This window comes from Mustelus asterias, chromosome 23, assembly GCF_964213995.1.
Source record: "Mustelus asterias chromosome 23, sMusAst1.hap1.1, whole genome shotgun sequence".
NCBI lineage: Eukaryota > Metazoa > Chordata > Chondrichthyes > Carcharhiniformes > Triakidae > Mustelus > Mustelus asterias.
The window spans coordinates 66,633,356-66,649,396 of record NC_135823.1 but is presented as its reverse complement, the minus strand read 5'-3'; the positions used below and the strand labels follow the sequence as shown (position 1 = coordinate 66,649,396).

The 16,041-nt window shown below is 45.5% G+C and overlaps 1 protein-coding gene across 1 annotated transcript in view; it reads right to left on the bottom strand.

Moving 5' to 3' along the window:
* The window catches only part of dnah3 (dynein axonemal heavy chain 3), a 186,252-nt gene that overhangs the window by 42,151 nt on the left and 128,060 nt on the right, over positions 1-16,041 (bottom strand). Inside the window, exons 39-43 of the mRNA XM_078239899.1 lie at positions 13,041-13,277; positions 12,856-12,956; positions 10,220-10,514; positions 8,658-8,837; positions 430-553 (exon numbers count right to left, since the gene is read on the bottom strand). Of these exons, the coding sequence (XP_078096025.1) occupies positions 430-553; positions 8,658-8,837; positions 10,220-10,514; positions 12,856-12,956; positions 13,041-13,277 (937 nt within the window). The remainder of the gene's footprint in view (positions 1-429; positions 554-8,657; positions 8,838-10,219; positions 10,515-12,855; positions 12,957-13,040; positions 13,278-16,041) is intronic.

Sequence of the window (16,041 nt, the reverse complement as noted above, 5' to 3'; positions counted from 1 at the left end):
AAAGGCAAGTTCAAGGAGAGATTGGAAAACAAGGTGAGAATCAAGACTTTGCTTGACCAGGAGTGGGCTAACAAGCGCAGGGGTGATAGGGGAATGGAACTTAGTGTGAGTTAAGGCACAGTGTGCAGAGTTTGAAATAGCTCACGTTTATGGAGGGTGAAAGGTGAGAAATAGCCAGGAATGTGTTGGGATAGCCCAGAGTCAATCAAGGCATAAATGAGAGCTTCAGCAGCAGACGAGCAGAGGCAGGAACAAAGTCAATATTTAGCTGATGGAATTGTAACTTATCCAATACTGGATTTTAGTCTGACGGCACAGGAACACTGGAGTGACTGACAGAGGTCTAAAGGAGTTGAGTGCCATCGGCTCACATGCAAAAGCTGAAGACCCCCATTCCATTTTGTTTCATTGAACGCTGTTGATTCTTACCGTAGAAAGGTGTTTTCAAATCCTTTTTCAAAATGCCAATCCGAAATGGAAGTAAAAATCTTCATCATGGTGTCATCATCAAATGAATCAATGGAGATGATATTCAGATGGCGAGTAAATCGCCCTGTCAGGTAGAGCAGAAGAGAATGACTTCAAAATGTCCGGAGAAATTGGCGGACAGCAAGCTGAATTTTATGGTTTGTAATTTGGAAATACTGCTTTGAGTTGTAGTTTATATCAACACGGTCTTTTAATTGGTAGGAAACTCGATACCTATAAATCAAATGTCAAAGTCCACCACTGATTTTGTGCACCCATTATTTTTCAGTACCCCAATCACATTTTTACTACTATTTTCCCATGGAAAGTATCAACATACATAGTTAACACTTGCTGCCTCAGAGCGCCAGGGACCCGGGTTCCATTCCAGCCTTGGGTGACTGTCCGTGTGGAGTTAGCACGTTCTCCCCGTGTCTGTGTAGGTTACCACTGAATGCTCCAGTTTCCTCCCACTGTCTAAAGATGCGCAGGTTAGTGGATTGGCCGTGCTAAATTGACCTTAGTGTCCAAGGTGTGTAGGTTAGGGGGATTAGTGGGGTAAATGTGTGGGTTATGGAGATGGGGTGGGGAGATGGGCCTGGGTGAGATGCTATGTCGAGAGACAGTGCAGACTCAATGGATCAAATGGCACTGTAGGGATTCTATGATTCTATTCTATGATACATGGGAAGACGGTGGTGTAATGGAATAGTAATTCTGAGGCTCAGGGTAATGCTCTGGGGACCCATGTTCTCATGGCAAATGGTGGAATTTGAATTCAATAAAAATCTGGAATTAGAAAAAAGGTCAAATGTAACCATTGTTGATTGCTGTAAAAACCCAACTGGTTCACTATCCCTTTAGGGAAGGATATATGCCATCCTTACCCTACATGTGACTCCAGACCCACTGTGGTCGACTCTTAACTGGTCTCTGAATTGGAACGACAGGGGTGGGCAACAAATGCTAGTCCTTCCAGCAACGCCAACAGAATAAAGATTTTTTTAAAAATGGGAATTATTTTTAAATGGGCTGTTAACTTAAAACTTGCATCGAAGCGGTTAAATTGGGAGCACAGTGGATCTGACAGCTGTGTACTGAATGCAGGCACGGCCTTTGAAACATTAATTCAAGGAGAGACTCACTCATTGTCACTGCAGCAATCATAGAAATTTAAGACAAGTGGGTTGCACTCTGAGGGAGGCAGAGAGGGTAGGGTAACATTGTCTAGTCTGAAAGCTGACTCTGGAGTCAGGCTTTTCAAAAGGAGAGAGTAAAGGACACGGACAGTAAAGCAGCAGAAAGCTGCGAGAGGATGAGAAAGGGACAAGAGATGGAAAGAAAATAGGGTCTGCCTTGGGATGCTGAGAAACGATTCTGTTTCAGTAAGACAGGCTGGCAGGATGGATAACCTTGTTTGTTTTTGTACTGTTGTGCAAACGTGTGTTATACCATTAACTTAGTTGAATTGTGACTATGCCTCTGTCATGTCACCTTTTAGTGGTGCTTACATTTTACAATTCCATTTAAACTTTCTCCATCTAATATTAGCTCGGTCCACATTGAGAAAGATTGAAGAAACTTCTGTGAAAGACACAGGGCAGAATTTTACACTCCCTATCTGTAATTTCACGGGGTTACAATCCCCTGGGTGACCTTCCCATTGCCTACCTGCACACCCCCAACCTGTTTGGAATTTTCCAGGGGGGGCAGGTGAGTGAGGCCTCGGGTGTCCAGACTGCCCTGATCCCAATTAAAGCCCATTAGGTAGCCAATTATCGACCACGAAGGGCTGCTTCCTGCCCAGTCGCAGTTTTGAGGCTGGCAGGAGGTCGTCGTTGGGGGGAGGGGAGTGCGAGGGAACCCGCAGGTTACACTGCTCATGTTCTGGCAGAAAAGGAAGGGGGGGAACCTCCTCATAAGCCCCCTTTCCTAATCAGCATTCCCCCCCACATTTCCCCTCCAAAATCTTCCCACACCAAATGCTTCCTCCACCTGGCCTTTCCAACCTGACCCCTCCCGGATACCCAGGGCCTCTCCTCCAGTCACCACAGCTGGAATCCTGGCACTTAATTTAAGCCTGGGCCCTGGCACGTAGAATCTGGGGGCTACCTGTAATCCCAGCAGTGGCCACGACTCCGGTTGGCGCTGCTGGGACTGCAGAGCTGTTGACCAATCAGACTGGCTGGCAACTCTTTGAAGCAGGACTTCCTCCTGAGTGAAGGAGAAATCCCTTCTTCAGCCAATTATTGCCCCTCGGAGTGTTAAATGGATGTAGATTGCTGGGATTTGCAGGGATGCTGACTTTACCAGTGGCAGAACAGGTCCCAACAGCTGAAATATCAGTGATGCTGGCCAAACAGTACAGAATGGGTCCAGTCAATTTGTGCAAGATGTGCAATAGTCTGCCAAAATGGGGCAGCACGGTGGCACAGTGGTTAGCACTGCTGCCTCACAGCGCCAGGGTCCCAGGTTCAATTCCGGCCTCGGTCACTGTCTGTGTGGAGTTTGCACATTCTCCCTGTGTCTGCGTGGGTTTTCTCTCACAGTCCAAAGATGTGCGGGTTAGGTTGATTGGCCATGCTAAATTGACCCTTAGTGTCAGGGGGATTAGCAGGATCAGATGTGTGGGGTTGCAGGAATAGGGCCTGAGTGGGATTGTGGTCGGTGCAAACTCGGTGGGCCGAATGGCCTCCTTCTTTACTGTAGGGATTCTATGATAATCAAGGTCATTGAACCCGATAAGGTATCTACATCAGACCGTTTAACTACATATTTCACTTATTTTTGACTGAATGAAACAAAAGGGTATGCTTGTTCCTCTAGGTGGGACCAACATGCACTTTTTGTTGGCCTGTTAACCCTTGTGCATGATAGACATCTTGCACACAATGAAATACCCAGAGGTGGACATACAATAAAACACACCGTGTTTAAGCAGTGGGTTCGGCCTTTTGGCTAAGATAAGTGTAGTATTGACATGCTGTGCTTGGTTGAAGTCATTAGGTTACATTTTAGCTTCATTTGAAGCAATTTTTAAAAGCGGTATCTCGGCCTTTTGGCTAAGATGCAAATGAGATCAAGTTTTGGAGGAGGAGCTATGCCTACTCCAATCAGCTTGGATCATGTAGATCAAGCCCAAGACAGGAGGTGAGAGCCCTGTCTTGTCAGCTTGGATCAGGAATGTCTCAACTTGTTGAGGCTCTGAATTGGACTTGATTTGATTGAATTGGAATAAAAATACAAAAGAAAAAGCAGTGGGCCCTCAATCAGTGGGGTGTCCTGTGTTAGCCGGTGTCTATGGGGAACCAATCAGAACGTGAGAGCTCTGAATGTTCTGATAGGCTCAAAATGAGCCTATCAGCAGGCAATGCAGAACAATGTTGGGCTCTGATTGGTTCAATTGTAAAATCCCTACAGTACAGAAGGAGGCCATTCAACCCATCTAGTCTGTACTGACAATCCCATCCAGGCACTATCCCCCGACCCACACATTTACCCTGCTAATCCCCCTAAGGTGATTTAACAGGGCCAATCAACCTAACCCACGCATCTTTGGGCTGTGGGAGGAAACCGGAGCACCCGGAGGAAACCCATGCAGACACGGGGAGAACGTGTACACTCCACACAGACAGTGACCCGAGGTTGGAATTGAACCTGGGCCCCTGGCGCTGTGAGGTTAACCACTGTGCCACCGTGCTGCCCTGAGTCTACTTAGACCTGGAAACGCTGATCCAAATTCACTGAGGTGACTTTTTTCAGGATAAATATTTTTCCACGGCAATTTTAAATAACAGTTGTGTTATTTATGTTGAAACCCTAAAGCAATCGTTTATACTGGACTTTGTATTTTAAAAAAGACAAAATTCTGAAAGTCTGCTGAGGAAAACCTCAGGACGGAGAAGTCGCAGCAGAAGAGTGGGTACAGCATGTCCCGCACGCGCCCCTCCCCCCGCAGGCTCTCGGCATTCCCAGGTAAAGGGCCTGCCACTTGAGCCTGGGCAGGTAGAAGATCGTGGGCTGTTGGTTAAACAGCACAACGGCAAACAAGAAGCCCGCTCCGCAGCTGGTGTGTGAGCAAATGTGCAGCTCGCTCTTACCGCCCCAGGTCCCGCTGTCGCATTGCCCCCGGCACCGAAATCCACTTCCAAATCCCTCCCCCTCTTCCCCTCCAGGACATCGGGGCCTGGGCATCTGAGCACTCCCTGGGAAAGGGCTGCTCCCCAGGACAGTGGCAATCTGGGACAGTGGTTTACAACCAGCGTGAGAACCTTGCAAATGTACCATGAGGGAATGCTAGGTTTGGAGGCGTTCTTCATTTAAGTAGTTTGTTGCAGGAGAATGTGTCAGTATTTTCGCTGCCCCATAGCGCGGTGGAGTCTGAATCATTAAATGGTTTCAAGAAGGAGATAGTGAAGGGATATGGGGAACAGGTGGGGAGGTGGATTTGAGACCAGAGAGAGATCAGCCATGATCTGATTGAATGATGGAGCAGGCTCGAAGGGCTGAATTTGCCAACTTCTGCTCCTAATTCCTATGTTCCTATGTTGCTTCTCTTAGAATGAGTTGGGCCTTAGATTTTGATTTCCAGAGAATGTGTCAGTAGTCAGAGATTCTTCCCAGAGAATGTGTCAGTATTTACATTTTGTTTGAAGCAGAGTGTGTCAGTGTTTGGAAAGTATCCCTCGAGGATGTGTCAATATGTAGAAGAGATTGCCCCATGGTAATTGCAATTATCACCCCAGGAGAATGTGTCAGTATTTAAGGATTGTTTCCAGAAGAATTTTCAGTATTTCGAGAATGTTACCCGGAATATTTTGCGGTATATAGAGGATTTTGCCAGGGGAATACTCAACAGCTTTGACCTTTTTAGCAAAAGAATGTGCCAATGCTCAGAGATTGTTTCCCGGAGAATGTGTCAGTTTTAGGAGATTATCCCACAGAATGCGTCAGTATTCTGAAATTGTTCCCCACAGTATTTTTCATTATTTAGAGATTGGTCCCTCGTGTCAGTGCTTCGAAATTGTCCTAGGATATTCTGGTCACCCTATTATAGAAAGGATATTATTAAACTAGAAAGAGTGCAGAAAAGATTTACTAGGATGCTACCGGGACTTGATGGTTTGAGTTATAAGGAGAGGCTGGATAGACTGGGACTTTTTTCTCTGGCGCGTAGAAGGTGATCTTATAGAGGTCTATAAAATAATGACGGGCACAGATCAGTTAGATAGTCAATATCTTTTCCCAAAGGTAGGGGAGTCTAAAACTAGAGGGCATAGGTTTAAGGTGAGAGGAGAGAGATACAAAAGTGTCCAGAGGGGCAATTTTTTCACACAGAGGGTGGTGAGTGTCTAGAACAAGCTGCCAGAGGTAGTAGTAGAGGTGGGTACAATTTTGTCTTTTAAAAAGCATTTAGACAGTTACATGGGTACGATAGGTATAGAGGGATATGGGCCAAATGCGGGCAATTGGGACTAGCTTCGGGGTTTAAAAAAAAGAGCGGCATGGACAAGTTGGGCCGAAGGGCCTGTTTCCATGCTGTAAACCTCTATGACTCTATGGTATGTAACTTTGAGCTTGCTACCAGAGAACGTATCATTATTTACAGTTTGATTCCGGGGTGCCATGTCAATATTTCCAGTTTGCTGCCCAGAGACATTTCATTCAGTCTCTCACAACAGCAGGGATTTGGTCATTTCAATGAGCAGCAAGAACTAAGAGTTTGACCTCACTTGATCAAAAGCAATGGAGCAAAGTTTGTAAGAGATACATCACACTATTTGAAAAAATATACTTCTTTTACTGTAAATATTTACTGAATTGTCCCTGATGTTAATTGAGATTTTCATATTTATATTCTTATATAGTCCCCCTCTGATTGAAATAAAACCTGTGAGGAGGAAGAAGGTGGATAAGCTTGGTCTGCTAAAAAAAACATGTTTATTCGCAATTTGGGAGCTGCACAGCAATGTATCCGTGACATTTCTCCTCAGAATGTAACAGTTATTGTGTTGCATTCCCAGTTCTGTTTTTTATTTGTTTCTATTTTGTGTTGTATTAAGTGTGGCGCTGGGTGTTATTTTACAGTGAAATGTATCCAGTTTGCCACCTTGCTCTGCAGAAAGCCACGTGAAAACTGATAACCAGGTGTTTACACTTCATTAAGGATAATTGCCTTGTCGGAGTGTTTTAAACGGTTTGAGTAATGTCCAAGAGACTTTACAATAAAAACAGTGCGTGTGAGTTAGGGATCGAGATTGAGAAAAGTGTGTGAGTCACTGACTGAGTGTGTATGTGAGGGCAGAGATTGGGTGGAGAGTGTGTGCGAGGGAGATGGAGGGTGATTGGGGGGGGGGGGCGGGTATGCATGTGTGTATATGTGTGTGTGTGTGTGACTACATGAAAGAGGTGGAGGAGTCTGTGTGAGTGTGACAGAGTCTGTATGTGAGTGAGGGATTGAGAGAATTGTGTGTGTGAGGGAGAGTTTGAGCATGTGGGAGATATTAGAGCGTGTGAGTGTCATAGAGTCATAGAGGTTTACAGCATGGAAACAGGCCCTCCAGCCCAACTTGTCCATGCCGCCCTTTTTTGAAACCCCTAAGCTAGTCCCAATTGCCTGCATTTGGCCCATATCCCTCTATATCCATCTTACCCATGTAACTGTCAATGGAGATTTTTATGGATTGAGTGACTGAGAGTATGCAGAAAAACTCAGTTGATTGTGGTCTAAAGTTTGTACAAACATTGCGTCAAGTTCTGGATTGATTTTTAAAAAAACACAGGACCAAACTCTGAGCCAACAGCAACGTCACCCGAATAACAACATGATTAAACAACGGGGAGGTGTGAGATGATGCAAGATTCATGGCCTGACGGTGAAAGTAGAGAGTGGTCTGGTTTGAAATCTTCCAGGAGGTCGTCCTGGCTTTCAATTTCATTTGCAAGAGACTCAAGATTATTTTAAGTTTACATTGACTTGTAATGCTCAAGTGCATCTTAGTGCAAGGGTGGATAGAAACCGAACAGCATTTTATTGTTCCTCAGCTCTCTGCATTGTATTTCTTGAGGATTAGTGTTTGTGTCACAGAGGAAAGGACCAGCCAATTATATATAATCATGAGGGGGCTCTTTGTGTCAATCTCGTTACTTTTAAGGCAAGCTGAGTAAGTGATTGGCTACCCTGTGCTTCAGTGTTCTCTGATGATATGTCAGACTAACTCCCGCAATATTATCGCTGTTGATTAGGTAACTGTGCTGAAAGGTCAGGAACTATCATGTTAGCAGAGAACTACAGGCTCTGTGTGGGATCACAGTATCATTTTAAACTAGCATTTTCTGTCTAATGAAATCTGACATGTTCAATCAATGTTGATTCTTTTTTAGAAACTTAAAAATAACCTTCATCCAGAGCATGTACTGAATTCTCCTTAGATATTCTGGCATAATTTCTTCACACCAGGGGTAAACATTGACTAACTAAGACCAACAACTATTGTATATTTGAAAGGCAAATGTTATTGGGGGCGAGCTGTTACACCATGGGGGGTCTCCAGAAATGAAGATGAGCACGGGATCCCACAGAGTATAAGTCCGTCACAGGAAATACCAAGCTTCCTTTAGACAAGGGCACAAATTGTGATTTGGTTCAAAACAACTCATGTATTTTTCCTTTTGCTACCTGTTAAATGGTTGTGGCAGGTGTGTACAGAACAAATATCCCAATATTAACCATGTATATGTGAATTCAGTAAGAAGTTTAACAACACCAGGTTAAAGTCCAACAGGTTTATTTGGTAGCAAAAGACACACAAGCTTTCGGAGCTGCAAGCCCCTTCTTCAGGTGATTGTTCACTCACCTGAAGAAGGGGCTTGCAGCTCCGAAAGCTTGTGTGGCTTTTGCTACCAAATAAACCTGTTGGACTTTAACCTGGTGTTGTTAAACTTCTTACTGTGTTTACCCCAGTCCAACGTCGGCATCTCCACATTATGTGAATTCAGACAGGAGAATCTACCTGCTCCCAAAATCAACCCATGAGGGAGTTCAGATGCACTTTTACAAATATTATCCCAGTTTGCAAAATGATTCAATCTTGTCATTAAGAAGCCAAGGAACTAATGCTACATTCTGTTTAAAACCAAAACATTTGCCATAATCCTCCAATACAGGATGTGCATTACAACTTTCTTACCTGTTATGTCATTCCTTCCTCCACCAGGAGGCCCCATCGCTGAGAGAAGCAAGACGTTGATAATGGTCAGCTTTGATGTATCCTTCTTATCATACCAGTGACCATGATCGATCAATTGTCGAAGGAGCTCGATTGGTGGCTGGGCTCCATAGATTTCCTTTGCAGGCATATTGAGATCATCTGGAATCAACACATGAAATACTTGAGTGGGAATCTTTTTTATAAAAGGGGGAAAAAGTGTATTCATGCAGTATCTCCCAGCGCATCCCACACCTTGCAAAATCCATCCGAGCGAACCAGGATTTAGGACAGCACTATTGACAAAGCGACACTCCCCCAGACCTCCCATAGAAACCCCGATTTACACTCCACTCCGGGAGTGGGAGTTGAACACATACAGTTCTAATTTGCTGGGGGAAAGTTCTGTACCATTTGAGTTAAGCTACCAAAATGAATGAGAAAAATAAAGAGAAAAAGGTTGACAAAAACGAATGTAGGCCCCTTACAGTCAGTCCTGATCGCTGGGCCTGATCCATGGTTTTGGGTCATCTGACACCACACCCCTCACCTCCAACCTGACACCTGGACCCACTTTATGAGACCATAAGACATAGGAGCAGAATTAGGCCACTCGGCCCATCGAGTCTGCTCCGCCATTCAATTATGGCTGATATTTTTCTCATCCCCATTCTCCTGCCTTTTCCCCATAGCCCCTGATCCCCTCATTATTCAAGAACCTATCTATCTCTGTCTTAAAGACACTCAATGACCTGGTCTCCGCAGCCCTCTGCAGGAAAGAGTTCCACAGACTCACCACTCTCTGGCTGAAGAGATTCCTCCTCATCTCTGTTTTAAAGGATTGACACTTTAGCCTGAGGTTGTGCCCTTTAGTTCTAGTTTTTCCGACTAGTGGAAACATCCTCTCCACGTCCACTCTATCCAGGCCTTGCAGTATTCTGTAAGCTTCAATAAGATCCCCCCTCATCCTTCTAAACTCCAACCAGTACAGACCCAGAGTCCTCAACCGTTCCTCTACAACAAGCTTTTCATTTCAGGGATCATTCTTGTGAACCTCCTCTGGACCCTTTCCAAGGCCAGCACATCCTTCCTTTGGTACGGGACCCAAAACTGCTCACAATACTCCAAATGGGGTCTGACCAGAGCCTGATGCAGCCTCAGAAGTACATCCCTGCTCTTGTATTCTAGCCCTCTCGACATGAACTTTACTGAAAGGTGCCGCAGAATGAACAATGCTGAGCCTATGACAATGAGGGTCCCCAGAGCATTACCCTGGATCTCTGTATTACCAGCACAGTGACAACATCACTACGTCACTGGCTCCCTCTAATGGTGGTGAACCACCTTCTTGAACTGAATGGCCTTGCTAGGCCATTTCAATGATAGCAGTAATATTAATGACAGCAATAGTAATTTTAAAAATCTCAAATTTCCATTATTAAGCAGAAAGTAGACGGAGCAATCTACTTAGTATTCAGTAGATAGATTCTCAAGGAAAGAAAGATTTTTATGGCATCAAGCCGACTTAAAATTTAAACCCTCACCGACAAACACAATGGACTCCTTCCCGATGGGCGGACCATAAACTCCCTTTCTCCTCCTGTCCAGTTTGGACATGATGATATCTTGCGTTTGGTTGGCTGAGGTCCTGGCGGAGAGGCTGATGCAGTTGGGGATGTAATGGTCTTTGGGAAGCTGCATGAGGAAGTTGTTTGTAATGGCGGATTTGCCCGTGCCAGTGGGCCCCACAATTAGCATGGGCACTTTGTGTGAGACAAAAGTGTGTAGGAAGAAACTTTGCCGGGCAGTTTCCATAGTGGGAATGATAAGATCAGAAACCTGTAAACCGAGAGAAATTAAAGAAATAAAAATCTAGAATGTTACAGCTATATCCTAATAAGGTGAGGTATTACAACATTTTGATTTCATCATTTAACCAAAACTCTTAATGTATTTTTTATGTTTGGGTTTTTTTAATGTTTGGAGTATCTCAAGTAAAGGCCAGATTGTAAGATTTAAATGCTGAGAAGACCATAAGAAATAGGAACAGGAGTAGGCCATTCGGCCCCTCAAGCCTGCTCTGCCATTCAATAGGATCGTGGCTAATCCAACATTCCTCACGTCCACTTTCCTGCCCTTTCCCCACAACCCTTGATTCCCTTACTCATCAAAAATCTATCTCAGCCTCAAATACACACAAGGACTCTGCCCCCCACAGCTCCCTGTGGCAAGAGTTCCAAAGACTCACAACCCTCTGAGAGAAGAAATTCCTCCTCATCTCAGTCTTAAATTGGCACCCCTTTATTCTGAGACTGTTCCCTCTGGTCCCAGACTCTCTCATGAGGGGAAACATTCTCTCCGCATTTACCCTGTCAAGCCCCTTAAGAATCCTACATGTTGCATTGAGATCGCCTCTCATTCTAAATTCCAATGAGTAGAGTCCCAATCTGTTTAACCTTTCCTCATGAGACAATCCCTCCATACCAGGGATCATCCTAGTGAACCTTCTCTGAACTTCCTCCAATGAAATAATAGCTTTCCTGAAATAAGGGGACCAAAACTGCTCACAGTGCTCCGGATGTGGATTCACCAGTACCTTGTACAGTTGCAGCAAGACTTCCCTACTTTTATACTCCAACCTCCTTGTAATAAGGGCCAACATTCCTTTGCCTACATGAGTACCTGCTGCACCTGTGCTAGCTTTCCGTGTTTCATGCACAAGTACCTCCCAAGTCCCTTTCTACAGTTTTTCTCCAAATAAGTAATACTCTGTTCTTTTGTTCTGCCTTCCAAAGTGAACAACTTCACATTTTCCCACATTGTACTCCATTTACCAACTTTTGCCCACTTACTTAACCTATCAATATCTCTTTGTAAACTTTCTGTCCCTCTCGCAACTTGCCTCGATATTAGCAAATTAGATGGCCAAAACCTGAGGAGCTATATCAATGAATCGGGCTAACTGGCCCAGCCTTTACAAGACTTACCCCCCCATAAGCTAAAATGCTTTCAAACTAAATTGTTCCCTCTTATGGATCAAAAGAGATGATTCCCATAAGATTTCTGGAGGTTTAACAATATAGGATCAGCAATGATCAGAGAGGTTCAGGATCAGCCAGATTTAGAGCCTTTATGAACTCTTTATTGAGGTCAAAAATGTTTTTTAAAGTTTGGATATCAAGGAAAGGGGAGAGCTTGTGGTGCAGTAGACGGTGTTCCTAACTCTGAGCCAGAAATTCTGGGTTCAAGTTCCACTCCAGGACTGGATCGTCACAGAAATTATGTTCGTAACTTGATCAAACAGATTAGGTATCAATCTGTAAACCTTCCAATGGATGCCAATGACAGGTGGTAAAAGGGGGAGAAAGATCTAAAGGTGTGCAGGTTAGGTTGATTGGCCATACTAAATTGCCCCTTAGTGTCAGGGGATTAGCAGGATAAATGTTGGAGTTGCGGGGGTGGGGCTTGGGTGGGATCATTGTCAGTGCAGGCTCAATGGGCCAAATGGCCTCCTTCTGCACTGTATGGACTTTATGATTCTAAATGTTGTGGAAAGAAATATGATCAATACCCATAGCCCCAATCGACAAGGCGCATTTTAAAAAGTATGTTGTCATGGCAACTCCTTGAGGTGGGGGAGGTTTGGCTCCGTTGGCTGTGTGGCCAGTGAGCATCAGATTGGTGAACAAAGCACGGGAGGGTTTGACCCCTGTTCCTTCTGGGGTGGATTTGGGACCTGCGTCTTTGCCCTACTCAAGCTGGAGATGGTGACGCTGTGGGTTTGAACTGCCCTTGGGCAAAGAACTCAAGAAGGTTGCAAGGAAAGTCTAAATATGGGTGCAAAAATATACCAAGAATAAGTGTAACTATAAATGAGGCAGCTTTGCCAGAAGTATCTGAAAAAGCAATAAAAAAATCAATTGGCCTGTGGTCATGGAGACCATCAAGGATTATGCTGATCTCAGCCAAGAAAAAAGATAATTAAACTGTTATTTTCTTTTATTTATTCATTCATGGGACGTGGGCATCGCTGGCTGGCCAGCATTTATTGCCCATCCCTAGTTGCCCAAGAGCAGCTGAGATTCAACCACACCGCTGTGGCTCTAGAGTCACAAGTAGGTAAGGACAGCAGATTTCCTTCCCTAAAGGACATTAATCCCCCAAATCATAAAGATCTAACCTTGGCTCCAGCAGGAATGTCTTGGTCTTTTGAGATGTAATCAGTCCACAGTGTCCACTGCCCGCTGCCAGTCTTTTTGAAATAGTAATCATAAATACTCCCTGTGACAGGAAAAAAAAACATTAGCCTCTCAGCCACGCTGTTTTAATTAGGGTTCCTGCATTTGACAAGTTTTATATTCTAACCTCTTTCAGGAAATATGTTGTTTTTTGTCAGTTTGACACTCTTTGGACGGGGATTGTGGTCGTCCATTCCCAAAATCAAATTACGGAAGAAAACATCAAATTTCTTGCGGCTTTCCCCATTGATGGTGGCACCAATAGCCCACACAGTCGCAAAGAGAAATAGGCCCTGTAGCCAGAGTGTGATTTGCTGACTTGACATTTCTTCATTGTCATCTTTTCCTGATTGAGCTATTTCATCTGTAGGTGAGAAAAAGACACGCCGATTGTTAGCAACATATTTCTCAATTGACGTTTGGTTTAGCCATAGAACCTGGAGAAAGAGAGAGAGAGTGAGAGGTGGACCACACACAGAGCACAGTAACTGGAGGTAGAAGGAATTCAGGGAAGAAGAGGAAAGTGGTTTCTGATGTCCAACTCATAAAAGGGTTTGACCCCTGTTCCTTCTGGGGTGGATTTGGGACCTGCGTCTTTGCCCTAGATTCCATAGAGGAGGTGGTGGTGTAGTGGTATTCTCACTGGACTAATCATCTAGAGATCCAGAGTTATGCTCTGGGGATCCAGGTTCAAATCCCACCACCGCAGATAGTGGAATTTGAATCAAAAGTCTAATGATGACCATGAAACCATTGTCGATTGTTGTAAAAACCCATCTGGTTCACTTGCGTCCTTTAGGGAGGGGAATCTGCCGTCCTTACTTGGTCTGGCCTACATGTGACTCCTGTGGCTGACTCTTAAGTGGCATCTGAAATGGCTGAGCATGTCACTCAGTTAAAGGGCTGTTAGGGATGAGCAACATATGCTGGCCCAGCCACCGATGCCCACGTTCCATGAAAGAATAAAATAAAACCTAGGCGTATTTCATTTCTTTGCATTTGGTGATTTAGTGGCAGCACCTCCAAGAACATCCCCATCCTCAACAGAAACATAGAAAATAGGTGCAGGAGTAGACCATTCGGCCCTTTGAACCTGCACCACCATTCGATATGATCATGGCTGATCATGCACTTTCAGTACCCCACTCCCTCTTTCTCTCTACACCCCCTAATCCCTTCAGCTGCAAGAGCCACTTCCAGCTCCCTCTTGAACACATCTAATGAACTGGCCTAACTGCTTTCTGTGGTAGAGAATTCCACAGGTTCACAACACTCTGAGTGAAGAAGTTCTTCCTTTTCTCAGTCCTGAATGGCTTATCCACCCTTATTTTCAGACTGTGATCCCTAGTTCTGGAGTTCCCAAACATTGGGGACATTCTTCCTGTCTAGTCTGTCCAGTCGCATCAGGATTTTTATGTTTCTATGAGATACCCTCTCGTTCTTCCAAATTCCAGTGAGTACAAGCCCATGATAGCAGAGTGAGTGCAAAACACAAGGGTGGGCGATTCTCTCAGTCTGCTGCGCTGCTCGAGTAGCACAGCGGGCCAGGGACATCAGTCAGGGTTGTCTTGCAGGCCTCCTATTGGCCATCACGGCCTCTGTGCGTAATCAGCCGGCGCAGGGTTGATTATCATTTTGAAATCACTATTTCAGTATGATTCGCGGACCCAGGACGATACTCTCCTGGCCCGCTAGCGTCTCCCCCCTCGCCAGGGGTGGTTCATCCCAGCAGGGTTTACTCCTGCTCCCCACTAATGTGGAACAGGTGCCCTGACCCTGCTGAAGGGAAGAGAGGCCATAGAGGCTCACCTGGGAGGTCAGGGGCAAGGGGAAGTGCCCCTTAATCAGTGCTAGCCTGGCAGTGCCAGCCTGGCACCTTAGCACTGCCTAATGGGCAAACTGTAACTGCCCACTAGGCACCTACGTATTACCCACTGGGGATCGGGCTGTGCCAAGGGGGCAAGGCAGAGGGGGTGATCGGTTGGGGGGGGGGGGGGGGAACTAGCATTGGGATCATTGGGAGAGGGAGGGAGTGAGGGAAATTGGGGCTGCGGGGGGGGGGGCGGGGGGAGGAGGCGGAGGAACATCAGAGCTGGTCAGCGGGACCGGGATGGGGGGTTCGGGGAAATCAGGGCTGGCCGGGTGGGGAACATAGGGACTGGTCCGGTGGGTAACATGGGGACTGGCCCGTGGAGGTCCAGGAGGCCAGCGATCAGGAGGTGAGGGGAGGTGGTCAGAAAATCAGTGATGGGGGGTTGCAGGGCTGTCCAGTGAACGGGGCTGGCAATGGGGGGGGGGAGGGGGGTGGAGACAACACTACGCATTCGCCAATTTCCACTCTAACAGATTGGCGCATGCGCAGTGGCCCGCTCTCTGGCGGGAATAGGCCCCACCCCTATATTTTCAGAGTGAATCCTGCTAAGGTGGAGATTCATCCTGGAAATCACGCTAAAAACCCAACGGGATTTACTCCTATTTTCTCACACGTTGAGAACTTAAGAATTTTTTTGTGAGAATCCCGACCAAGAAGTCTTTGAAACCATCTTCAGCCAATAGCGACAAGTGAATAATTAATCTCAGCTCATTCCTGTGAACCCCAAAAACACAGGAGCCAGTCTTCAGCCAATTGGATTCACTCCACGTGATAGCAAGAAATAGTTGATCATGTTGGGTACCGATAAGGATATTGCCCCTGACAACATTCTGACTGCTTAGCTAAAGACTTGTGCTCCAGAATTATCTGCGCCTTTGGTCAAACTGTCCAATTGCAGCCACAATACAGACATTTAACTGACAGAGCGGAAAATTACCCAACCAAATCCTGTCCTCAAAAAGCAGGACAAATCCAATCCAGTAAAGTAACAGGTCGTGTTGTCAACAGTGTCAATTGTGATTAAGCACAATTACTCACCAATAGCCAGGTCTCCAGTGTTTTGTTTTGCTTCAGGGCAGGACCATTCAGTTCCAGGTTTCACTGCAGCCTTGACCCAAAGGTGGACAAAAGAGCTGAATTCCAAAGCCTATAACTTCCCTTGATATCAAGGCCACCATTGACTGAGTGAGGCACCAGGAGCCTAGTAAATTGAGATCAACAGGCATCAAGGGGAAAACTCTCCACTGGTTGGAAT